The sequence below is a fragment of the Equus caballus genome, chromosome 31, assembly GCF_041296265.1.
Source record: "Equus caballus isolate H_3958 breed thoroughbred chromosome 31, TB-T2T, whole genome shotgun sequence".
Taxonomy (NCBI): Eukaryota; Metazoa; Chordata; class Mammalia; order Perissodactyla; family Equidae; genus Equus; species Equus caballus.
This window is the reverse complement of record NC_091714.1, coordinates 15,744,622-15,770,989: the sequence shown is the minus strand read 5'-3', so window position 1 is coordinate 15,770,989 and position 26,368 is coordinate 15,744,622. Positions and strand designations below refer to the sequence as shown.

The following is a 26,368-nucleotide window of genomic DNA, read 5'->3' as shown; positions in this document are numbered from 1 at the left end:
AAACGCCTCTTGGCCTCTTTCCCTTCTTGTAAAAGAAAGTTGGATAAGACCTTCTCTAGACCCATTCCTAGTCAAACGCAGACTGTAGCATCTTCATATGGAGTTTACTCATTTGATTCTCACCATCTTATGCCCCAATGCAGTTATCAAGGTCTTCATTTTGAAAAGGTGGAAAATGCCACTCAGGGGAATTGCCCAAAGTTCTGCAGACAGAAAGAGGAGATCCAGTGAGAAAGCGACGCCTTGGTGATGCTTTCTACTTCCCCATCCTGCATCTTTTTGGGTAGACCAAGTAATACACAGACAAAATCATATTCCCATTTAATTAAATGTTTATTCAATGAAAGTATGTATAAAAACTTACAAATCTGAGAACTCAACTATACATGAAATAGGATGACGAGATATTCAGTTTTTAACATAGACGTACAGCACAGCTATGAACTGTTTCCCCTTCCCCTTCGGTCCTTATTTCTGGCTCCTGTTTTGTCCTGTGAGACCACTCTGTTATTGGCCCAAGCGAAGATTAATGGACAAATTTTACTGCTTTCAGGCCAATGGAAAAAATTCCAGGTGTTTAAAAAAAAAAAAATTTGGAGACCAAACATCAAAATCAAGTTTTTTCCCCAAGAGCAGTTAGTTCTTTTGTCCTGATTTCTGTTTGCCATTTTTGATGTTTCAGTGAACGTTGCCAGTAAACTATTAGCATGAACTTTTAAAGACATTAAAGTTACTACATCTTCTGCTCACAACCTCCCCGGTAAGATACACATCCTGGTACCCTTCTTCCTGCAGTATGAACTCCGAATAAAGAGCAGATGGTTGGTGCTAAAACAAGTTTACCATTGGCAACTGCGAGAATGGGCTGTCCTTTTCTAATCAGAAAGACAACGTATAGAATAGTACCTTCAAATCTGATGTTTAAAACAACCAACAAATTTGTCAGAAACTAAAATACAGTACTTTGTCGTTGTTCAACTTTGAAAGAAGCCAGCAACTGGATAAGGCATGTGCATTAGTCCACCTGTTTACACCAAGTACCCACACATTTTCTCTTACAATCACACAAACTCACAGCTTGTCATGTTTTATCCAAAAATTAAGATTGCCATCACATTATTACTTTTTCTCTTTTGTGTTTTGTTCAAGTAGATTTCTTAACTAATGATTTTTCTTGACTGGACATAATCTCAAGGGTGCATTCTGAAATAAGACGCCTGGAGGATGAATCCTAAGAACGTTTTCTTGGGTTTAAAGTTTTCCCACACCTTCTAGATTTTGCATAGTTCAGAGCCCAGCGGTATGTCTAAGAAGCATGCTGTATTTTCGAACATCGTTTTTCTGAGAAGGAAGACTTATTACCCAGGGACACTCATAATTTTAGCTCACCAAATTGCATTCTAGTTGTTTTGTTATATACCCTTCATTAGTTCCAAGTATGCTTTGAAATAATCTAAGCTTCTCAAAATCTATTTGAGTTTATAAGTACTACTGACCATTATCTTTCCAATATCCCCTGAATTAAAGTAAATATGTTCCAGGTTGATAATGCACAAAACCTTTAGGGAGGAGGGGCTGGGGACGGCGGAAGGGGGCGAGGAGAGAGGGCCCGGGGTCCTGTTCGCATCATGCCATGGAGAACTATAGTTCTGAATTGGGGGAAGGGAAGGAAGATAGTCTTTGTAAAAATGACAGTTTTTAAAAAGGTGAGTAACATTCAGTCTAACAACACTGTTTCCTGTTCCTTTTTGATGGAAGCTAACACTGGGTGGTCAGTTTCCGTTACTTCCGAGTCCCCACCGCCCAGGAGAATGGAACGCCCTTCGTCTAGGGCAAAAACGTCCGAGTTCTGGTTTTGGCATGAATGTTTAACAACCTCATTGGGGGTGGAGAACGTTTTGTCACACAAGTTGCATTTGTAGGGTTTGTTGGTTTGGACCAACATGTTGTCCATCTGGCTGCCCTCCTCAAAGGTGCAGAGCTCCAGAGTCTGTTTGTCCACCATGGTGTACGTGTCGATGCTCTGGTTGAGGCACACGTGCCGGGCAGCCTGGTTGGCCCTGCAAAAGCTCTTGTCACAAGTGCTGCACTTGAAAGGCTTCCCCGTGTGGATGTACATGTGCTCCCGCCAGTGGCTTTTCTGGATGAACTTGCGTCCGCATATCGTGCACTCGTACTTCCGCCGCTTTACCTCCCTCTCTTGGTCCGCCTGCTCCAGGTTGTCAATGTCCGCGATGTCAGAGGGTGGCGGCGTCTCCGAGTGCTGCTGTCCGTCGATGACTGGAGAGTCTGAGATGTGCTGCAGCTCACTGTCACTTATCATCCCAGCTTCAGGCACTTCCATGGCGTCTTTTCCCAGGTCAGCTGCATTGCTACAAAGAGACAGGGGCACACGGCTCTCTCCCGCTTGGCTTGATGTAAAAGGCACCCCCGTGTGGATCTGGAGGTGTTCCCGCAAGCTGCTCCGGAGGGTAAAGCGCCGCCCACACAGGTGGCAGGCGTAGTACTTTGGAAAGCTGCCGTTCCTCTTCATGATGCTGGGCTTGACGTGGGCTATGGTGAGGGATGCAGGCTGTTCATCAGAGGAAGAAGCTTCCAGGTTGGTCTCCTCCCCAGGAGGAGGGGGAGGAACGGGAGTGGAAACGAGTTCCGGAGACAGTGAGGTCTGCAGGGGATCCGAGGGGGTCATGTGTGTCCGATTCACCTGGGTCAGATTTGAAGTCAGCTGAGAGAGCTGGGAGGCCTCAGGGACCGGCTCCTGGCTCATCCTCGACGCCTGCGGCCGTGGTTCTCGGGCAAGTTTTTCAGGTGCGGAGGCAATCTTGGTGGCTTGTCTCAACTGATGGTCTGCAATCTGAATGCCATACAAGGAAGAAGCCAGCGGGAAAACTTGGTCAGGATGAGAAAAGGCTCCTTGGCTGGCCAGGCTAGCTTCCTGGATCAGAGGGTAAGCGTGTAGAAACTTGATCCCCTGTTCTAATCGAACAGGATCAATCAGCTGGGGCGCCATCTTTCCAGTGTACATCAAATGTAAGAGATAGCTGAAGATGTCAGGCTGTATGTCAGTTGGTTTCAAACGGACACACTCACTGAAAGAAACAAGGAAAACGTCTGTTAAGTGTCAATCTACGTCTTCAATAACATAAGCCTGAAGAAAAAAACAGCGCTTTTAAAGGCAAATGAAACACGAACATTCCCCATTTCTTACTGTAAGTTTCATGAAATGGAATGGAATACTCAAGACAGATAACTGGAACCTATATAAGTTTAAATTTAATTATATTAAAAACAGGGAGAAATATAATAAATGTGTTTAAAGGACTGAGAAGGAAAAGTTCATGTTAAACAAATGTGATATCTTAACTCATAGACTCTTGAAGCAGTTTTTCTCCTACTAATCTATGTAACATTGTATCATTTATAGAGAACTTCAAGAGTTCTCTACAAAAAATTCTGTGTTTCACAGAGAGGATCCATTGCTTTTCTATCAGTCTGAGAGTGGCCTGTGACCTAGGAATGGTTAGGAATCACCGCCCTGGCAGATCTTTAGCTAAAAGTCTGGGATTCTGTACTGACCCAATCGCGGCAGAGCTGAGCAGATCTTTTAAGGTAAGGCAATCTACCTGATTAGAGAGTTTCCTCACTTGTAAATGACACGAGGGAGCTGGACTAGTAAGAACAGGTGCCTAAGAGCAAGACAATGGAAATGAGAGAAAAATAAAACCTAATTTGCTCAGTGCTCTGATCTGGCTCCACCGTGAAGGTGGAGGTGCCCTAAAGGGGAGGCTAGCCGCAGTGCAGCTCTGACGGCGTCAGATCACCTTCCCAGTGTTGCTAGACTGCATTAAAAGGCGGCTCTGGACAGCGCCCCTCCTCATCAAATGTGAGCAGCATCGTTGTCATCATCATCATCATCATCGACATCATCGCCATCGTCATCACCACCGCAGCGGAGCTTTGCAGGCATTATCTCATTTAACTGCCATTCATTCTCATTTTACAGATAAGGGATTGAGGCTCAAGGGGATTAAAACTTTTGCTCAACTTCACAGGGTTAGTAATTGGTGGAAGTGGGATTTAAATCTGGGTCTAATTCCAAAGTCAAGATTCTTTAGAGCATTAAAACAATCCTGTGTAGTAGTTAAGGCAGATCTGATTATTCCCATTTGACAGGTATGGAAACTGAGGTCCCGAAAAGTCAAGTGACTTATCTGAGGCACCTAAAGCAGCTGGGGTGTTGCTGATTTTCTAACTTTTAGACTCTAGTGTTGGCATCATTCTAGAAACACCATCCTGATCAAGCAGCAATAATCAAGAGGTCACTGAGCACTCTTCCTAGAACATCGGCAATGACAGGGATTCCAACGCATCATGAGAAATCAGTGAGATATGTATGTGCCTATTGCGAGGTGTGTGCTCATCTACTGAGTGAATGTATTCTATAGACAATGCATTTTCAACTTCAAAGTCACCTTCCTTGAATGCCTTTAGAATTTATAATCACTTTTTGTTATACTACTTCTCACTAGTATAACTCTTTTTGGCTCCGTTTGCTGTTTATCTTATTAACAAATATTTTCCAATATGCTAAAATAGGAGCAGTGTGCCCTGCTCTTCTAAATTTAATATTTTATTCTATTAAAAAAAGGAAAACGTGACTTTAGCAGCAATTTGTGACAGGACAGACTTGAATAAGTACTGAACTGCTATCAATGTGTCAATGTGTGTACATTTCAAGACGACTACAAAGAAATAATCATGCAAAATGTTTAACTACAAAGTATGGAAGCAAAGAATAAAGATCAAGCATAGAAACTAGCACTCCTTTGACAGTATAAAGGGAAGAGTTTATGTGACTATTTTTAAAAAAGACACACAGATCATTCATATCTTTATTTGGAGTTTTTTTTATAGTCTTTTAAATTATTTATCTTCCTTTAAATAGGAATGCAAATACAGGCGGTCTTCCCTTTAAGCATAAGGTGAGTGCCCACAATATTAGGTGTACACTAGCCCATATTTAGATGCTCTAAGGAAGTTCAATACTCAGCACAAAACTTCAGGGATGATGTGTGCAGAAGAAGAATAATGTAAACAATCCCCTCCAAAGGGAAGACAGCTAGAGGGATCTTTCCAGGGCCAGGCAGAGGCCTAGTAAACTGGGAAACGACAGCCTTTAGAGATGCAAATACCCCCAAGAGACTCTAGGGCACCTTTTCTTCTGCCCGGATGGAATGTTCCTTCAGGCAGAAGGAGGGGATAGTTAGTGAGCCCCTCAGCCCCCAGAAAAGAAAAGGGACAGGCAGAAATCCCACATGGGGCTGTGTTTTTCAGTATCCAGGAGAGGTAACTACCACGACGCAGGGTCCCCTTCCATAAAAACTCTGTTGTAAGTTTCGTAATTTCCCCTCTTTTGTTACTGTATAGGTTGTCCATTGTCTACCACCTGTGAAGGATGGACACTCAACATTTAACCTCTCAAATTTTAAAGAGCTCTGTGTAGTCTCTGACGGAAAAGAAGGGTGGAGATGGGGAGGCCCAGCGAGGCCTTGAGGGAAGGACTCCAAGGCCTCCCCGCCCCCCCACAGAGATAGGGAGAAACCACCAGGGGGAGGAATGCGGAGTCCCCGGGGCTTTACTGCCAGCACCCAGGGCCCAGGGAGGTTGCCAGACACCAATCTATCTTGATTTGTTTAGGTTTTTTTCTTAAAGCAGAAGTACATGTATACACATATACACACACAGACACTTAAAAAAATTATTTAAGAAAGTTCCTTATGGCACATGCCAGCCGTCTCCATCCTTTGCTTTCCCTCCCAGGCAGCCTGACTTCCTTTCTTAATCACTCAGCTCGCTGGGGGCCAGACTTTGGTCACTTTCAAGTCCTCTGGGAAGCACACAGCTCTCTACGATGTAATTACACCTAAGTGGTGTGACCTGCAGATGTCTGTGTGACATAACACTTTTATGTAGGGAAAATATAGTTTAGCACAGCCACAAGCCCTTCATATCAACTTTCCCAGTCATTTAATTTTCAATTTTCCTTTTACTAGGATCTCAAAAGATGGGCTTAAAGAAATTTGAAAATAAGGATTTTTAAATAATGTTAGACATCGTCAAAGGTTGTCCTTAGCAAGGCCTATTCTTCAGTTTGTATTTTTGAGAGCTCCAAGTCTGCAGGCTACTGGATTTAAAACTTACCCCTTCGAGGAGCGAACATAGGACAGAGACCTCTAGTGGTAACTACAGACATATAACTCGCTAAGCTGTGGGAAACACCTATTCTCAGTGCTCTCCTGAGCAGCCAGGTGGCAGTGCACAGTGCCTTGGGGGTGCTGGTTTCAGAGCATGTTCCTGCCCTTCTCCTCCTGTCTGGCTTCTCTCAACGAGGCGGGCAAGGCCACCGGGTGGCAGCCCAAATGGCATGTGCCACCTCTGTGCAATAACACACTACTGCTTAAACTTGGGCTTACTGCCTTATACTTAAGTTTTCTTGCATTTAATTAAAACTCATTACACTGTATTCTTTTATTCCTCAAAATTAAAATCTTCCTACTTTTTAAGACAATTTAATTCACTGTGTTGAGACTTTGAAGCACCCATTAGCTATGAAGTCTCTGACAATGAAGCAGGAGGGAGCATCTTTGGTGTCACAAGATAAAGCCACCTCTGCTTGCCATTAATCTTAGCATTTGCCCAGCCTGCTCCTCCAGACATGTATCCAGTGGCTATTATCTACAAATACCTGAATTATACACTGCGGTGTTCAAAAAAATTAGTAAAACCCAGTCTCTGCCCTCGAGAAACTTATGAATGAGGAGGGGAGGTAAGTACACAAATAACAATAAGGGAAAATGTGCAGATCTTACAAAATGGCATAAATAAAGTGCTATGAAACATGAGAGAGGAAGAGGTCGCTGTGGACCACTCTGGTTCGCCTGATTAGGGGAGGGGTCAGGGAAGAGGTGACAAGTGACCTGGGACTTAGGCAGTGGGCAGAACACCAGCAAACTGTGGTTCGGGTGAGGGGGGCCTCCCAGAGGGGTTCCGTCGGAGACGAGGCTGGAAGGAGGTCAGGCTCCGAGCAGGGCCTCGAAAGACAGAACAAGGAATCTGTGCGTTGTTTAGATACGCAATGGGTATCCTCTAGGTTTCCAATCAAACGAGTAAGACGACCTGGTAGGTTTCTGATCAAAGGCACACTGAAATCAAAGCAACGCTTAGGAATATTAAGCTGACAGTAATGTGGAAAATGATTAGAACATAGAAGTGAGAAGGAGAATGAAAGACTAACGAAAGGTATTTTGAAGAAAACCCGACTTGGGGACAGATAAGATCTGATTTTAGAGAGATTTTAAGCATGAGTTACTTGAAGATAAAAATGTGGCGAAGGGAGGGGCTACAGGGAAGACTTCACCCAGTTGTAGACATGCTAAGTGAGATAAGAGGAGGATATTCAATTCCAAATATCTAGCAGGCAGCCTGGGGCCTTGGGAAATGGAGTTGTGGAGAGAGAGAGAAAGATCAGGGCCAGGGGCAAGATCCAGGAAACAAATGCGCTCCCACCGGGAGCGCTCACAGAAAGAAGCAGGACAGCCCAAGCCCAAAACTCACCCCAACTCACAGAGGCTCCTGCTGAGAGGGACGAGGGCCAAGGGACAGAGTTATCAAAATGCAGATGACGACCCTCAACAGGGAAGAAAATAGGAGCAAATGCTGCACAGGACAAGGACGAGAGAGCGGAGAGGAGAGCAGTGGTTTTGCTGAAGGGGTGACCTTTGAGAAATGACTTCAGATTTCAGTCGAGTGATGGGGTAGAAACCGCAGCGCCAATGGATAGGAAGCGTGTGGGATAAGGAAGTACAAGCAAGGCCACAGATCACCCTTAGATCACAGACGGTTTTCAAGAACTTTCGTGGTGAAATACAGGAGAAGCAGCCCCATAACTCAAGTAGACAGCAGTGGAAGAAAGCGCTGATCTTTCAGAGACTGGGGGTGGGGTGTGTAAAAATATAAAATGAAAAGCACAGGATAAAAATGAAGGGTAGCATCTGGAAGCATGAGGCGGGAGGGAGGTGGTGCTCCTTAGACATGGAGAGGCCGTCTTCTGCAAGATAGGAGAGATGGGTGAAAAAACTGAGTGCAGAGACTGAGATTGATATGTTTTAAGAGAGAAAAGAAGGAAATTGGGGGAATTCATGCCATCAAGCTTCTCACTGAGTTGGAGACAAGGATAAACACTGACCGTCAGGGGATACCCGGGCTGGGGCTGGAGGAGAGAGAGGAAGGCATTAAGGAGGTCCTGCAGCTGGCTGGTAATGGACCAGACCCTGCTGACCCCGACTACAGGTGACACCAGCGAGGGTGTTTGGAGGTGGAGGGGCTGCTCAGGGCTCGAAGGTCCATGATTCTCAAGTGCTCCTGAGAGCCTGAGTAACCAAGATGGGGAAGGAGGCAAGCGAAGTCACGAGGGACTTGGGAGCACAGGAGCCTGGGGAGGGGAGCGAGACCCGTGGTCTTGCTGAGGGCAAAGAGCAGGTTTAGGGGGAAAGAGGGCCCCGGAAGTCAGAGTCCACAGTCATTAGAAATTAGCAACCACGTTAGTTACCTGGTCTGATGGACAAACAACATCTTAAAGTAATTGGAGAATGAAGCAAGAACTGATTTGTGTGCCTTGAAGTACACATCGCCGATGGCAACCGTGCAGTCACACAGGAAACCGAACTCGCGCTGAGCGTTTAACTGCTGCAGGAGAATAAGTCCATGGTTGGCCAAATCCATGTTTTTAAAAATCTGCAAAGCAAACAATTTTTTTTTTAAGAAAGGTGATTCACAAGTTAGTATGTGTCGTTTATAGTCACCAATAGTAACGATCACAGTAATGCGTCAGGCACTGCTCAAAACGTTACAGGAATTAATTTGCGTGGTCTTCACATCAGCCCTCTGGGTAGTTCGGTCCTTACTCCTGTTATAGAATGATGTATTTAGGGTGAATTCAGGGATTCTGTGATTTGTCCAAGTTTGCACAGATGGTAAGCGGAGGCGCCAGGAAATGAACTCGGGTAGTCTGCCCTTGAGACAGCAAATTTTCCTGGACCATTTAGTCTTTTAGTTTAAGATTCCAAATGCCAATTCTAATGACCCATCAGAAGTGTCAAATCTTCTGCAGAGATAAATAAATCAAGGTGGGGCTGCGGCCTGGTGGGGTCAAGATCTCCTAAGTTTGGGGCAGTTTTCCAGCTCCCACTGCGAGAACAGGGCTGCCGGGACAGGAGATAATAAGGACACATTCATTCCCGTCCTGGGCGCTCACACTCAGAGTGAGGGAGTGGGATGGGTGCCCTTCTCCTTTTGTGGGGAGGAAATGGGCTTTGAGAGGTGTGAGTAATTCAACAAGGCCATCAGTAGAGGGTGGGGAAGTCAACATTTAAATCTGAATGTTCAGACTCCAAATTCTAAGATCTTCATTCCTCACACTTCACCCAAGCTCGTCACTGGGCCTGACTCTCTTTCTAGGAGGACGTGCCTCTAGAGGGGCTGGGGCATGAAATCAGCAGCCTGCTCCTTTCCCAGAGTCACACAGCATTTGTAAAAGCCCACTACACATCAATCAACATTATACTGAACAGTGTACTTCACGGTTAGAAAGAGTAGATGCTTTCTCCCTAAGATTGGGAACGAGGCAAGAATGGCCACTTTCTCTAGTCAACACAGCACTGGAAGTTCTAGCCAGTGCAATAGAGCAAGAAAGGAAATAAAAGGCAAGCAGACAGGAAAGGAAGGAATAAAACTGTCCCCATTTGCAGATGACATGATTATTATGTAGAAAATCCCAGGGAATCTACAAAAACTCCTAGAACTAATAAATGAGTTTGGCAACACCATGGGATACAAGATAAACATCTAAAAATCGATTGTAATTCTATATACTAACAGTGAACACATGGACACTGAAATTAGAAATACAGTATCACTTGCAATCCCCCCAAAATGAAACACATAGGTGTAAATGAAACAAAACACGTATAGGAATTGTATGTTGAAAACTACAAAATGCTGATGAAAGAAATTAAAGAAGATCTAAATAAGTGGAGAGACATACCATACTTATGGTTTGGAAGACTCAACAGAGTAAAAATACCCATTTTTTCCCAAATTGACACAATTCTTACCAAAATCCCAGCAAGATTTCTTTCCTAGACAGACAAGAATATTTAAAAATGCACGTGTAAAGGTAAAGAACCAGCTAAAACAATTTTCAAAAAGAGTAATAAAGTGGGAGGAATCAGTCTATCTGATTTCAGGATATATTATATAGCTACGGTATTCCAGACTGTGCGGTACTGGTGGAAGGATAAACACACAGATCAATGGAACAGAATACTAGGAGTAGACCCAGATAAATACGCACAGTTTGCTGACAAAAGCACAAAAGCAATTCAGTGGAAGAAGAATAATGTTTTCAACAAATGGTGTTGGATCAACTGGACTTCCATAGGCCAAAAAAAAAAAAAAAAGAACCTTGATCTAAGTCATATACTTTATCTAAAAGTTAACTCAAAATGCATCACAGACTCAAATATAAAACACCAAACTATAAATTTTGGGGGAAAAAATGGGAAAAAATCTTAGGGATCTAGGGATAGATACAGAGTTTTTATACTTGACATCAAAGGTACAATCCATAAAAAGAGAAATTGATAAACTGGATTTTATTGAAATTAGAAACTTCTGTGAAAGATCCTGTTAATAGGATGAAAAGGCAAACCAAAGACTATGAGAAAATATTCGAAAAGCTTTGCAAACTAGTCCTTTGACAAAGGACTAGCATCTAGAATATATAAAGAATTCTCAAAACTCAACAGTAAAAAAACAATTGAGTTAGAAAATGGGCAATTGACTTGAAAGATCACTGTACCAAAGAGGACATACAGATGGCAAATAAACACATGAAAAGATACTCAACGTCATTAGCAATTAGGAAAAGCAAATTAAAACCACAATGAGATTTCACTACAGACCTATCAGGATGGCCAAAATAAAAAATAATGACAACAACAAATGCCGCCAAGGATGCCAAGAAACTGGCTTGCTCATACATTGCTGGTGGGAATGTAAAATGGTGTACCCACTCTGGAAAACAGCAGTTTCTTAACAAAAAACTAAATATGCAACTGCCATACAACCCAGCAATTGCACTCATGGATATTTATCCCAGAGAAATGAAAACTTATGTTCACACAAAAACCTGGACATGGTGGGGCCGGCCCCGTGGCTGAGTGGTTAAGTTCGCGCCCTCTGTTTCGGCGGCCCAGGGTTTTGCTGGTTCAGATCCTGGGCACGGACACGGCACTGCTCATCAAGCCACACTGAGGCGGCATCCCACAGGCCACAACTAGAAGGACCCACAACTAAAAATACACAACTATGTACCGGGGGGCTTTGGGGAGAAAAAGGAAAAAATAAAATCTTTAAAAAAAAACCCCAAAACCTGTACATGGCTATTCACAGCAGCTTTATCCCTCATACCCCAAAAATAGAAACAACCCAGATGTTCTTCAATGGTAAATAGATTAAACACAGTGTGGTACACCCATAGAACAAAAAACTACTCAGTCACATAAGAAGAAATGAACTATTGATACACGCAACAAGGTGGGTGAATTACGCTGAGTGAAAAAAATCAACCCCAAGAGGTTACCCCTACCGCATGATTCCATTTATATAACATGCTTGAAAATTACAGAAATGGAGAACATATGAGTAGTGGAGATGGGGTGAGGGGAGCAGGTGGGAAATGGGTTTGCCTAAAGGCGGGCAACATGAGGGATCCTTGTGGACAGCAATGCTCTCTAGCTCAACTGTCTCAATGTCAATATCTTGGTTGTGATATTGTACTACAGTTTTGCAAGACGTTTCCAGCAGAGGAAATGGGTAAAGGGTATATGGGATCTCTCAAATGATTGATTTCTTGCAACTGCATGTGAATCTACAGCTATGTCAAAAGAAAAAGCTAATTAAAAAAAAGTCCACCATATTAATTAATTAGCCAGATTTTTTACAATGGATAACTATGATGCTTATCTTCAGAATTAGGGAAGCTACTGTGAAGAATGCATTACCAATAAGCTTAAAAACAAAAAAAGAAAAACAAAACGGACACACAGCAATTCTTACTCAGCTGGTGCTGAACTCCCCACTCTCCTTCCTGTTCTGGGGATGGTTGGGGCAGATTCGGAAATTAACAAGCCAGCTCCCAAATGATTCCCAGAACGAAAGAGAATCCGACTTTAAGTGAATGATCAGGTCACAGAGCAAGAAGCCAGGATGTCAAGTTTCGTGTTTTCCCCAAGAGCCACATCCAAAGATGAGAGGAGCAGGGCTTGCAGTGATGGAGGTACAAAGACCTAGACTGAGGATTCATTTAAGCACGGGCATCAATGGTATGGCTCAGAACTTAGTTATCCAACGTTTTGTGTGTCTGTCAGAGAAGGTGAAAGTACTAAGATGGGGCAGGGGCGGCAGAGAAGAAGCATGGGGTTCAGGATGAAAGCCAGAGACGCTGCCAGGCTGCAAAGTAACCCAGATTACAAGGAAACATCTCTAACCTGATCTCCACCATGATCTACGCTTAGAAGCTTGTCTTCAAGGCTGTTCTCTGGAAAGTGCCAGAACATTCATTTTCCATCTTTCTAACCTGCCTTCCTCTACAAAAAGGTATAATAATATCCTCTAAAAGCAGACTGTGATGAGCTGCTTTATCACGCACTGACTCTGATCACAATTACCTACACGTTTAGGCAGCTTCCGGTGTCACTTTCGCAGATGGAGCTTCAAGTACAGTCACACATTACTATTTATCCCTTGGTGACAAGGACAAGAGTGGCTATTACTTACGGAGTGTTTACTATTAACCATTCATTTCTACACGTTATTCACTTAATTTCACACTAACTTGAGCTCTTTGAGGTCTCGCCACCCATATTTTACAAATGAGGAAACAGGCGTAGAAAGGTTAGGTGGGTCGCCCAAGATTATGGAATCCATAACGCAAGTGGGATTTAAACTGGGGTTCATTTGATTTGTCAGAACGTACTACGTGTAGGCATGTTTGTTTGTTTTAAATTAATAAGAAACATTATTATTATTTTTTTTTAAAGATTGGCACCTGAGCTGACAACTGTTTGCCAATCTTCTTTCTTTTTTTTTCTGCTTTTTCTCCCCAAACTCTCCCAGTACGTAGTTGTATATTTTAGCTGTGGGTCCTTCTAGTTGTGGCATGTGGGACACTGCCTCAACATGGCCTGATGAGCAGTGCCATGTCTGTGCCCAGGATCTGAGCCAGTGAAACCCTGGGCCACTGAAGGGGAGCACGTGAACTTAACCACTCAGCCACGGGGTCGGCCCCTAAGAAATACTATTTTTATTGCTGCTTTAAAGGATATATACTTGTTGTAAGAGATTCAAATATTATGGTGACAGTTGTCCACCCCACCCACCCGCACCGGTCTCCCCAGACTCCAGCCAACAATGGGTATTGCTATTTTTTTTTTTTGATTTTTTTTTTTTTGGGGTATTGCTATTTTTTAAAGAATCTTTGCCAATATCATTTTACCTTCTATGGATTTAATGATGAACTGAGTACATTTTTATGTTTATTGATCATTTATATTTCCTGTTGTATCTCTGCATGTGCTTTGCCCATTTTTCTATGGGGCTGTCTTTTCCTTATCCATCTTTAAAACCCTTTGTATATGAGAAAATAAGCCCTTGGTCACACATGTTGCTAATATTTTTTGCACTTTCTTTTGACTTTGTTTTATAGAGGCTTTTTAACATATATAATTTTATGTTTTAATGTCACCAAATTTATCAATGTTTTATAGGAAGATTTTGAGGTTTTCTCATTATAACATTAACCGATACATATCACTTCCTTTGATACAGCAAAATGTATGGCTCCTTCTTGTTCCATAAACAGACTAATATAAGTATTTTATTAAGACCATAAGGATGAAGCCATGATAAAACTGCGAATCATTTATTTTTTAAGGGTGTCTACTAGTTATTTTTAGGATCTCAATTTAGGAACATCTAGAATAGGAAACAAACTGAACATGTCTTTCAAATATAGAGGGAAGAACACGTGTGCAGGAGTCTCAGAGAAGTGTAAAAACCAAATAAACGGAGGAAAAAAGAAGAGAACGAATCATATGTTCAAAATTCACATAGAAGAAAAAACTTCCGCACAGATCAATTTTTACAAATCTTATTTTAGGCACCAAAAAACCTTTCTCAGGAAGAAAAATAAAATCAACCCCCCTAGATTCTCACCAATGTGAATGAGCCTGAGAAAATCGAGTGCGAAGTAGGAGGGAGAAGGGAGGAGGGCGGGGACTGGCCTGGATTCTACCAGAAGTGTATCACCAGCGGCTCCTATCCCACCCCAGCTCAGCTGACACTACTGCCCTTTTCCAAATCTTCTTTCCTCATCAGGGCCCCCTTCATAGTCTTTTCCATGAGGCTTTGCTTGCACAAGAATGCTGCGCAGGCTGAGGACGGAGCATCTTCAGGCGCTGGCTCTGCTCGCGGCTACTCCCCCTTTGTGGAAATGGATGTCTGCTTGTCAACCGCATCCCTCCTGCCCCCCTCCCCCCCAACGCTGAAATGGCTCCACAAGGTCACAGAGGACTTCAGCTCCCCAGAGGACCTCAGTTCCCCAGCTCTATGGACTGGCAGCTCACTCGACCTCTCTGCGGCGTTTCACCCGCTTCCTCCTGCTCCATAAATATTCTGTCCTGGCTTCCAGGCCACTGTGCTCTGGTTTTCATCTCACCTCTGGCTATTCTATTTTAATCTCCATCAAAGACTCTTCTTTTGCTGATGCTCCTCTGCCTTTGGTTCACAGCCCACTTCTCGTTCTGCAGACTCTCTTCGGTGATTTGATCCACTTCCACTTGGCTGTCCCACAGGAACTCTAAATTCAATCTGGGCAAAACAACTCACATTTTCCCCCTCCCCTCACCCCCACTTCCCCCAAAGGACAATAAAAGCCACAGCCACAAACTTGTTCCTTCTGTACCCCCAGCTCATGGCGTCATCACCCAGCCCTTGATCAAGCCAGGAATCTCAGTTCCCCTTTCTGGCCTCCACCTCTCTCGCTCCCCACAGCCGTCGGTCACCACATCCCACCAATGTGAACTCTTTATCCAAGCGCCATGCCTTAGCCCTGCCTCTCCACGCATCTCCCTGTTTCCAGCTCTAGCCTCTCCAATCCATCCACAGCGATCTTTCCAAAGGGCACATCTGATGTTGCTATCCTGCTTAAATCCTCCTGTGATTCCCGACTGCCTTTAGGATGAAAACCAAATTCCTCAGCATAGCTTGGCCGGTCCCGCATGCCCTAACCCCAGCTGACTCTGCGCTACATGCTCTAGTGCTGAGCTACACTAATGGTTTCCAGACTTGCGGGTTTCACAGGCCTACTGAACACAAAGCAAACGACCTTGAGACTGGGGGTCCACCCGAGTGTGGTTCCCTCTTTACTTTGCAAGAAAAGACATAAAGTATTCATGTTCCCAGTAGGAATGGGGGACTGTTAAATATCAATAGGCAGAATGGACATAATGTCAGAATATCTTTCTAAAGGAAGGACAGTTGGCACCATGTTCAATATATGGAAAAATCATTTTTTTCTACTGCAAAAACATTACAACATAAAATTTTACTTTATGACATTAAGTTGTGCCTAATTCTTTTCTTGATACAAGACTGTCCATCTGGTGATCTTTACGAAGAGATCATCAAGTGTCCCACTTGTTCTGAAGTTCAAGCGTTATCAAAAATCCAGTTTCATCTGAGTATGTCGATGATAATGGAGACATAACAATGTTATTTCACTCATGTTGGAAATTCTAGAAAAACTGAGAAAAGCTAAAGAAGAGGAGTTTTCTTTCTCCCGGAGGTCCTGAAGGCCCAGGCCACTCTTGGGCTCCTGACAGTCTCCAACACTCACTGTTCAGAGGCCTCCACCCAATGCTGGGCAGCTTAGCAACTCAACTTCCACTTACACAATCAGGAGAGGGGGCCTGTCTGAACAGAGCCTTGGAACCTGTGCACTGGACCTTTGCACATGCCGCGTTCAGAGGCACATACCACTTACCGCCTGCCCCACCTCCTCCAGCGCTACCTGTTTTCTGCAAAATTCCCCTGACCCTCAAGACTAGGAGGCTCTTCTTGCCTCCTGAGGATCTGTGAACATGCCAGTTTACACGCCTGCCTGATGCTTCCGGAAAGCCAGCACTCAGTCTCATTTATCATTTACTACTTTATCCCATGTGTCTGGAATATTGTCTGGTGTTCACTACTTGTTAAATAAATTAATAACTGTATGTTTGGAGGGGAGAAGAGCGTTGAGTTCCAGTCATGGTGTGGCCTCTCACTAGCTGGCTGATTTGGGGTAAAAGTTCAATTTCTATCTATCCTAGATTAACCTAAAAAAATCTCACTGATTTACTGCATACTAGATTTTAGAATTTTAAAATGCCATTTCGTGTTTCTTCATGCTAATGATTAAGTTATGAATAGTGCTTTATAGTTTACAATGACCCTTCACACATAACATTTAATCCTTGATAATACCATGGTATATTGTTGTCTTTCAAGTCATTATTAATTCTAGTAATTAACAACCACAGCATTAATAACAAATGACCACTTATGATGTGCCAAAGATCAGTTATCCTCTTTCCAGAAGAAGAGATTTAGACTTAGAGGAATTAAGTAACTTGCCCACAGGTAGGGCTAGCTCTTAAGAAGCAGATCCGGAAGTGGTCAAATATTTGGATAGTTTTCTAAGGTGCCGGGCACAGCGGACGCAATGGCATGCAGAACACAGAGTTCCAGGGTGCAATCAAATAAGTACACAAATTTATAACAGTCACCTCTGATAAAAGCTATCAAAGAAAAATACAAGGAAATCTCAGGTCACAAAAGTGGGGGCTCCTTTGGGGATTGGGAGTCAGGGAAGGCTTCTGTGAGGAAACGCCAGTTAAGCAGATGTTTGAAGGATGAGAAGAGTTAACTGGGCAAAGATGGATTCCAGGCAGAGGGACCAGCATTTGCAAAGGCCCTAAGTTAGGAGGGAACAAGATGCAACTAAGGAACTGAAAGGTCAGTGTGGCTGATGGGCAAAGAGCCAGAGAAGAATGAGTCAAGATGAGGCTGGCGACGCAGGTCTTCTTAAGGACTTTGGTCTGCATTTTAAAAGCAGTGGGAAGCCACTGAAGGGGGTTTTAGACAGGGTGATGTGATCTACAATATATAGATCATTCTGATCTGATCTGTGTGATCAGATGCCTGCAACTGCAGAACTAACCAAACTGGGGGCGGGGGGGGGGGGGGGGGGTGGTAAAGAGGTAGGTGAAGGGAGACCTGACAGATGTGGTTGAGAAGGGAGATCTTCCAGTAGTCTAGAAGAGAGAGGACAGATGGGGGGGTGGAGGGGTGGTAGTGATGAAGATGGAAGGAGAAGGGCAGGATTAGAAAGATAGTTAGAAGACAAAAAGTCAACCCAACTAGTTGGTGGCTGAGATGGAGGAGGATGGGAGAGGAAGGTGTCCACGATGACTCCCAGACTTCTAACTTGTGTAACCGGATAGATTGTGGGGCTCCGCCAGGAGAGGGAACACAGGCAAAACCCCCAGTTTTGTGGGTAAGACCATGAGGTTAGGTTCAACATGCTGGACTGAGATACTCCTGAGACAGCCAAGCAGAGATGTAGAGGACAGGCTGGTTCTGTTGGTCTGGAGCTCCGAAGTCTGGACCATGATTTCCGTCGGAGAGTCTTTGGAGAAGCCAGGTGTGTCTGACTCCAGAAGTCACAGCCTTCAATCACTACGTGATAGTTCACAGAGGTTAAAACTGCAAACAGGAGTCAATGACCACTCGTCTTCTGGGTGTAAATTTCATGCTCTTTCCACTACCTTGCTCTACAGATCATTCCTAAAAGTTCTTATTCATCCTAGTCACAGGGGGCCAACAATCTGACACGAAACTGAAGACCCAAATAAAGCCCCCCCAACCACTTAACACTGTAAACGGAACTTAAAAAAAAATTTACCTTTCCTAAATCAGAATAGTGAGCAGAGAAGAACTGAAGAAAAGTAGAGCCGGGGCGGAGAGGCAATTCTTAAATGCGGGTTTTCATAGAACGTCTTCTTTATGTATGTATATGTGTATAAAGTGATTTTTTTCTTAAGTAAATTCCGAGACTTTAAGACGTATCATGTTGATAAACTGTAAAAAACAGTTTCAAAGCCAAATATAAATAATCATGTATATGATTTAATGCTCTGGCTTTGATCTTCACCCCTGTTTCCCACACTGATAACGGGATCCCACCCAGACGTCGAGTGCCTCCAGCTTCCACCACACAGCACATGTGGGCTCATCCTTAAGTTACTCACCTTTTGGACGGGCAGCCAAATGGGATGAATATAATCATAATTTATTTTGACAACCTAAGTTCCTCTTTCACTTTCAGTATAAGAACAGGAGACGAAACAGCTTTTGGGAATTGATGATTCATTTTTTAAAGATAATAGCTCTTCTAAGATACTAAATACCACTTAGACTACCCACTTCAAGGGCACTAAAAGGGTCTTCTTCGGAAGCCCGTGATTTCATTTAAGAGAAGCATAAATGAACGCTGGAATGCACGGGACATACCAGTAACAGAGATAGCACCACCCGCGAGGAAGATTGATTCTTTCAAGCAGTTTAGACCACTTACTATTGAAAAAATGACTTTTTCAACGAGTATTATTAATAATTAATATTTGAAGACCCATAAAGTAAACTTGAATGAGGCCGGTCATTTGAATTTTAGCATATTTTTAAAGTATTTCAAAGCTAGGAAATGTACCTTATTTGGTTGTGGTGACAGATTAGGATAATTTTCTTAGCATTTCTTTAGTCAGTCCTCTTCCATAGTAATTAGAAAAAGGAGGGACATGAGCAAACCGTAACACTTGTTTTGACTTTGGAAAGCATTGCCTTTGTAAAAGATTTGTCTTTTCCATTATATTTTGCTGAAGTTAATGTTAAAATTAGTTTTTAATTTCTGAGTATAAGTTGAGGTGAGAAGGAGGCAGTTCAGGGACAGTTTACGTGCCAAGGAGAAGCAGGTCAGAGGCTTATGGCTAATAAAGAGTGGATATTAAAGTGATAATTCTAAAGGCATTATGCTACAACCAATTTTAGGGAAAGCTACATATGGCCAAACAGCAAAATTTAAAACCTAACCTAATTTGCTTCTAATAACCCACCAAAGTAGATATTGCCTTCCTGTTTTATATGTTGTATGATGATTAACAAACTCAAGCTGAAGAAAATATAATCACCTATAGCGCATGTCAGAGAGGAGCTGCAAATGAGTTTTAACTCAGAGTCTTAACTGAGTAATTTATTTCAATATTTTAAGGTAGGGGTTCTCAAACTTTCTGGTATCAGGACACTCTTTAAAATTACTGAGGACAAGAAAGAACTTTTGTTTATATGGAATATAACTATTGATATCTACCCTAAGAGAAATTAAAACTGAGAAAAATTTTAAAATATATTAATTTAATTAAAAATAGCAATAATAAGCCCATTGCATGTCAACATAAATAACATTTTATGAAAAACTAATTATATTTTCCAAAATAACAAAGAAATAGTGAAGTGGTATCTTTTTATATTTTTACAAATCTCTTTTTATTTTATGTTATTATTATTTTTTAAAGATTTTATTTTTCCTTTTCCTCCCCAAAGCCTCCCGGTACACAGTTGTATATTTTTAGTTGTGGGTCCTTCTAGTTGTGGCATGTGGGATGCTGCTTCAGCATGGCTTGATGAGCGCTGCCATGTCCGCGCCCAGGATCCGAACTGGTGAAACCCTGGGCCGCCAAAGCAGAGCAAGTGAATTTAATCACTCGGACACAGGGCCGGCCCCATACAAATCTCTTTAATAAAAACATCTGAATTCTGCATTTACTCTGCTTCTCCATTTACTCTGTTGTGAAATCTGTTTTGGTTGAGGATTGAAGAAAATCCAGCCTCACCTACATATTTAGGTGGAAAAAGAAGTATTTTAATAGCCTTTTCAGGTAAGTGTGCATATTCTTCTTTGATACTACACCAAAACTTGACAAATGGTAGTTTCTCAAAGGTTACTTGTGTGATATAAAAGTATCTCAATGAACGAAATTTCCCTACTCTATTACAGTAAAATTCATTGCTCTCTCTTGCACTTTGCATGGATCTTTTATTCGTGCATAATTTTAACATCATCCAGTGGCCATTTGGAAAATATCAGCTCAGTGAGTTATGCAGATCTTTCCAATGTCAACACATGTTGTCAACAATGAAAAAGGCCAATAACGTCTTAGTGTCATGATGAAAATAGTTTTGACCTTGTGGAACCCTGAAAGGGTCCTGGGGATTCGCAAGGGACCGGAGACCACACTTAGACAACCCCTGTTCAGAGTCAGTTTGGGGTCTTGGACAATCTAAGTGACTAGGCGTAGCATGGGAGAACACACGCACACTTTGAAACCATCTCAAGATGATTCTGATGCTCACCTTGGCTTGGTGCAGAACTTAGGGGTGCACACTGTCTAAAGGAAGTGTACGCTAAAACCTCTTGTAAAGTAAAAAAGTTGTTTTGTACGTACTTACCCAGATACATAAAAGTGCTTTACAAACTCCTATCTTTGCACACTGAGCTTTCTTTAAATGAGAAAGTCACATGATGCATACCACAAGCATGTGAACTGCAGATTTTGTGTTTGAGCATAAATACCAGACTCTAACTTGGCCTTTGTACCATAAAAAGAAATGGTCCTAGGGGCCAGCCCCGTGGTTGAGTGGTTAAAGTTCCGGGCACTGCGCTTTGGCAGCCTGGGTTTGTGGGTTCGTATCCTGGGCGCAGACCTACTCCACTCATCAGCCATGATGTGGAGGCATCCTACATACAAAAAATGGAGGAAGACGGCCTCAGATGTTAGCTCAGGGCTAATCTTCCTCAAGCAAAAAAAGAGGAAGATTGGCAATGGATGTTACTCAGGGCAAATATCTTTCTCACCAAAAGAAAAGGTCCTAAATGTTTTGGACTGTCAACTTATGCTAATTGTTCTGTATCTACTGACTCCATCATGTAACACCCTATCAGCACTGTAAAACACTGAATCTTATTTACTATCAACGTAAAGTAATATTCTAATTAAAATTTAATTTGCTAATAAAAATTATAACCTACTTGAGCATAAACAAGGTTTAAAAAATGTTCTCGATCTAATGCTTAGAATGTTTACATTTTTTCCTTCTTCAGGAAAATAAAAAGTCTCAATTCCCTTTTAGGCTTTCGAGGTCACGCCTTGGTGATCAGACAACCATAAGGAAGTAGGAAAAATGACACATGCCCTTTTGCAATTGATGGTGAAGCCTCCAGCTGATCAGCAGTTCTTCATTTACTGTGACAGCCTGGCGCCACACTACTTGCCCAGAGTTACTTCCGGGAAAGGTGAGCGGGTCTAGGGACAAAGCACCAAGAGACAGTTAAGAGATGACCGAAGCTGATCTCAAGAAGCTGATCCCAGGCCAATGCCTCAGAAATCTCCATCACTCCCTACCTCCATTTCAGCCATTCTCAAGCTGGAGAAATCACAGGCCCTTTTTGGGATATGCAGGGTTTACAAGGTGCATCTTCTTAGAGTGTTGGGTTAAAGAAAATTTTATATAATTTTTATATTACAAAAGTACAGATTTTGGAGGACAGTGCAAAGTTCACATTAATCTTTAAGATAGAAAAGAAACTGTCACCATGGCAGCTTTTATTCTATGACTTAAATGTGTAGCGTTTATGCTCTGCTGCTGGAGTATCTGGGTGGAAGAGCTTGTGGAACACCACCTATTTACACCCTCTTCGAAGAGAAGCTTTAAAACTGACAAGTAAGTAGCTGGACTATACAACAAAGCTTTAGGGGTGGTTTATCTGCCACTTTTTAATGGACCCCTCCACTGTTACTTTTGGTGGCACTTAATACCACTGGTATATTACTTCTTGTACTTTGAGATCTTACGATGGTTTCAGTAACCGATAAGTTCCTTGGCTAGAAAATAAACCACAAATTACGGTGAAAAACACCCAGTTTAAAGGAACGTAGTATTGCTTGTAAACTTTCTACTTAAAAATTACCTGTAACAGTGTGAAAACACCCTGGATACAGACTAAGGTTACTTAGGATGCAAAAGAAAATTTAACAATTAATTTTGGCTTATGATAAATCAGAGAAATGATTTGAAATGTCAATTCTGATTTTCTATGAAAATTTCAGGCCTCTCTGAGCAAAGTGCTCGCGGTATGTACACCCTGCTCCGGTGCTCCAACAAGGTCCACCTAGACAGTCCATGCTAGAAAGGACAGGGCAGTCCGTTTAAGGAAACCCAGAGCACATGGAGTTCTGTGAGCCCGTAATTGCGACTTTCTTTGTGCTTTTACTAAAAAAAACCTATGGAAAGCAACACAACCGAGGCTCGTACCCCAAGTGGGCTTACTCTATGATGAAGAGCAAAGGAACACTGCAGACAGGTGGGGAGCAAAGAGCCTGGCTGATTCCCCTAAGGCAGCAGCTGGAAGCCCATGCAGTAAACGGCGTGGCAGCAACTAACAGTATTTGCACGGTCCAAGCACTGCCTCGCCTGCTCTGCTACCCTGCTTTCCTCTTTACTGCCCTCTGCAATTCACTACCAGCTACAAGAGACAAAACCCGTGCTTCCTGAGCATCTTCTGTATCATCACTTTCTCGGCAGCCTTGATTAAAAATTAAAGGCTTGGGGGCTTCGTTACACCGAGCACGGCTCGGGTCCCTGGAGCGGCCCCCGCGCCCCACCGCCCCTCCGCCCCTCCGCCGAGCCCCGCCGGGGTGTGAGGCCGGGAGCGCGGCTGTGACGCGGGTCCCACGCCCCGAGGCGGCGCAGCCAGAAACCGCAGCGCAGCTCCGGGCCGGCCTCGGCCTTATCGGGGCGAAGATCGCCCGCCGAGCGGAAGCTCGAGGCCGCCGGCTCAGCGCGCCCACACTCGCGCCCGGGGCCGCAGCGGCGACCGGGCGGCGCCCACCGACGCCCGCATTGCCCCCGCCCAGGGGAGAGCGGCCCAACGGCCGCCCCGCCCCGCTCCGCCCCGCCCCGCCCCAGGGGGCGGGGGCTCGGCCGGGGGCGGGGTCGGCCACACCGGCAGGGGCCCGGCGGGCCCGGGAGCCGCGCACCCCGGCCCCGCCCCCGGCCCCGAGGGGTTGAGAGGAGGGGTGGGGCGACGCACTCCGGCCGCGCCGCACGCTCTCCGCCTCCCTCAGCCCCGCGTGCGCGCGCGCGCTCGCCCCAAGTCCCGCGGAGTTTAACACAATGCCGACGCCTACGCCGTGCGCAACGCCCCGGCCGGCGCAACAGCCCCGGCGCCGGGGGCGGGGGGTGACCAGACAGGGAGAGGGGAAGAGCGCGCGCGAGAGCCGGAGACAGCGCGAGACCCGAGGAGGCCGGAAGCGCGCGTGCGCGCCCCCGCCCGCGAGCGAGGAGGCGGAGCCACAGCAGTAGCGGCAGCAGCTGTAGGAGCCGCTGCAGCTGGGAGAAGCGCCAGAGAGGCCGGGCCTGCTCCGGTCGGACCGGATCCCTCCCCTCCCCCTCCCTCTCCGCTCCCCTCCCCCAAACCCACTTCCGCAGCTCGCGCGGCCTTGCCGCCGAAGAAGCAGCGGCGGCAGCAGCCGGAGGCGGCGGCGAGGCGTCGGGAGGAGTACGCACCTGACGGGCCCGCCTCTCGGGGCTCCAGCGCGGGACGCTCACCGGCCGCCGCCGCTCGGGACGCGCTTCGCGGTGGCGGCGGGCAGGGAGGGACCGGCGACGGGGAACGGAACGCGAATAGCCCCCCTCCCCTTCCTCCCTCCCTCCCTCCCTCCCTCCTCCGATCCGCCGCCCGCCCTCTCGGCTTCCGTCCCCTCCCCCTCCCGCAAAGCCCCGGATGGAGCCGCCGCCGACTCGCCGCCGCCTGGCTCCGGGGGATGGTTTTGTCAGGCGGCCAGAGCCCCGGCGCCAGGCGCCGCCGCCGCCGCCCCCGCGGGGCGCCCGAGCCCTCGCTTCCCAGAACCAGGCCCGTGTGCTCCGGGCCCTCCGCCTGCCTTCCCCCCGAGCCCGGGGCCGGGGTCATTCGTCCTCTTTGTTGCCACCGTCGCTGCCGGCACGGTTGGCGAGCCCCGGCGGCTCCCGCCCCCCTCCGCCTCCCCGGAGCCCGGGCCGGGGGCGGCACGTGGGCAGCGGCCCCGGGAGGCGGAGGCGGCGCGCGCTTACCTGTCGCCGGTGCTGCTGCTGCGGCGGGGGTGTGGAGGAGGCCCCGCTGGGCAGCCCTGGCCGCGCTCTCCCCGCCGCCGCCGCCTCTGCGCTCGCTGCTGCTGCTGCTGCTGCTGCCGCCGCGGTCGGTGTCTCCGGCGCGGCGGCGGCGGCGGCGGCGGGGCTTTTCCTGTCCGGTTACGTTAAGGTCACATGACCGAGAGAGCGGAGCGACTAGTGCAAAGAGGCTGAGAGCGGCTCCCGCCGGGGGGGAGAGGCGGCGAGAGAGCAGTGGCGGCAAGAGCCCCCTCCGCCCCCCCAGCCGCCTCCCCTCCCCCCGCCCGCCTCCGCCTCCTGCTGCTCTGCCGCCGCCGCCGCCGCCGCCTGCAGCACTGCCCTGCCGCTCCCACCCAGCTCCGCGCTCCGCTCCAGCCAAACTTCTGCAAAGCATGTGCAGCCGAGGCGAGGAAACTTCTCTCCACCTACTGGGGCTGGAGGCCTGAGTCACCAGCCCCATGTTTACATACAGTGTTTAGGTAGGACCATCCCGGAGATGCTCGCGGAAGGGATGGAGAACGACCGCTCGGATCCTTCTGCAGGCTTCTCATGCTTGACGTCCCTGGGCCTCTCCCCTTGCCCCTTGACTCCCCGTATTAGCCTGAGTTTTGATCTGAAGACTTGGACTGCAGTGGACTTGAGAACCAGGGCGATCCTTGTAAATCACTGGTGTCTTGCTGTCACCAGTGGTCCTTGAAAAGTCAGACTGAAGTCGAAATGCCTGTTTGTGTTGGGTGTCGAGGTAGACGTGCTTCCTCACGGACTAGTTGAGTGTGATGTAAGACGTTTCTGTTAGGGTGGAATTCGATGCTATGTCAGTAATTGGGTTTTAGTTTGTGAAGCTTTGTTCCGAAAAAAGTCAGTCTGCAAATCATGTTTGTTACTTAAGAACCGTTTATTCTCCTGTTAAGTTTTGGTCTCTGAGGTGCTGTTGGAGTGGATTCCAGAGTTGGCCCTTCTGTTAAATTTAGAGGTCCTGAAACATGGACTTAGAGTCTCTGATGGTCATTCTTAACATTTTAAAGTTGACTTTTGTGTTCTTGCCATTTTGCTAGAATTTTATTTGTAGCTTTGGAAGTACAGTTTAGTCCTTTCAGGACTGGATTTAGTGATTTCTTTATTTTACATGTCTAGGATTTCGAAGACTTCACAAAGACTGGCTTGATTCGTAAGGAAATGGAGGCAGCAGTTTCCAGAGTACTCTTTGGTTTCAAAGCATGCTATCCGAGTTATAAGGTCCTTGATTTGATGTGGAACCCATTAGTTTGCATAGCCAGACCTTAGCACAGTGCCCTGGCACAGAGTTTACAAAATATTTAAGGCCACCTTCCTATCTTAAGAGTTAATTTAACATACAGAAGTGTCCCTCCTAAAAATCAGAGTTTAGTTTAGTAATCCGGTTATACCCGGGGCTACTGATGACTAATTCCTTCTTTGAAGACAAAATAAGCAGCTGTGTAACTTTAGTGGTCCCAAAGTGAATAATAGAATTAGTCTATACCTGCCTTGAACTTTCTTGTTCTTTGATTAGCTAGATAAGTGACTTGTGGAGTGGTTACATGCCTGTCTTGCAAAAGCAACTTCTGACCCTGATAGAAGGATTTCTAGTGCACTCTGCCTAAAACATCAGAGTCGGCCTTCAGACTGACATGCCAGGGGCCTTGAATTGGCTCTCCAGCTGAGATCTGTTTCATCTCCTTGGGACGCTAAACTGATTTGGATTGGGAGAGAGTCATAGTTAGAGACCTTTGGATTCTTAATTCTTTTAGACCTTGACTGTGAACTTTCAAGTTTATGGTCTGATGGGTGCTCACATGGAGAGTGAACTGATTTAGGAGAAACTAAAGTGGGCAGAACTAATGCTACAGTTTGGGATTGAAGCTGTTGGGTAGAAATGGCTTGCCTCTGTGTCTAGAGTAATTGGCCTTGACTCAGACTAGCTCTGCTTGTT

General features: G+C 45.4%; 1 protein-coding gene across 7 annotated transcripts; it reads right to left on the bottom strand.

Annotated features, from left to right (window-relative positions):
* Positions 1-314: 314 nt before the first annotated feature.
* ZBTB2 (zinc finger and BTB domain containing 2) lies at positions 315-24,642 on the bottom strand. Of its 7 annotated transcripts, none has more exons than XM_023633137.2 (4): positions 24,382-24,514; positions 18,122-18,297; positions 8,609-8,793; positions 315-3,089 (listed from the first exon to the last, which is right to left on the bottom strand). In XM_023633137.2, the coding sequence occupies exons 3-4, from the start codon at positions 8,779-8,781 to the stop codon at positions 1,718-1,720; spliced, it is 1,545 nt and encodes a 514-aa protein (XP_023488905.1). In that variant the 5' UTR covers positions 8,782-8,793; positions 18,122-18,297; positions 24,382-24,514; the 3' UTR covers positions 315-1,717. The 7 variants fall into 7 exon arrangements, with proteins under 7 accessions (XP_023488905.1, XP_070112565.1, XP_070112566.1 ...); XM_070256464.1 differs by lacking the exon at positions 24,382-24,514 and adding an exon at positions 23,839-23,963; XM_070256465.1 differs by lacking the exon at positions 24,382-24,514 and adding an exon at positions 21,465-21,575.
* Positions 24,643-26,368: the final 1,726 nt, after the last annotated feature.

Excerpts from the sequence above, each read along its gene's own strand:
- ZBTB2 (XM_023633135.2), bottom strand. The coding sequence starts at position 8,781 with ATGGATTTGGCCAACCATGGACTTATTCTCCTGCAGCAGTTAAACGCT. Across the intron at positions 3,090-8,608 it reads TTGTTTGTCCATCAGACCAG|TGAGTGTGTCCGTTTGAAAC; the intron begins GTAACTAACGTG and ends TGTTTCTTTCAG.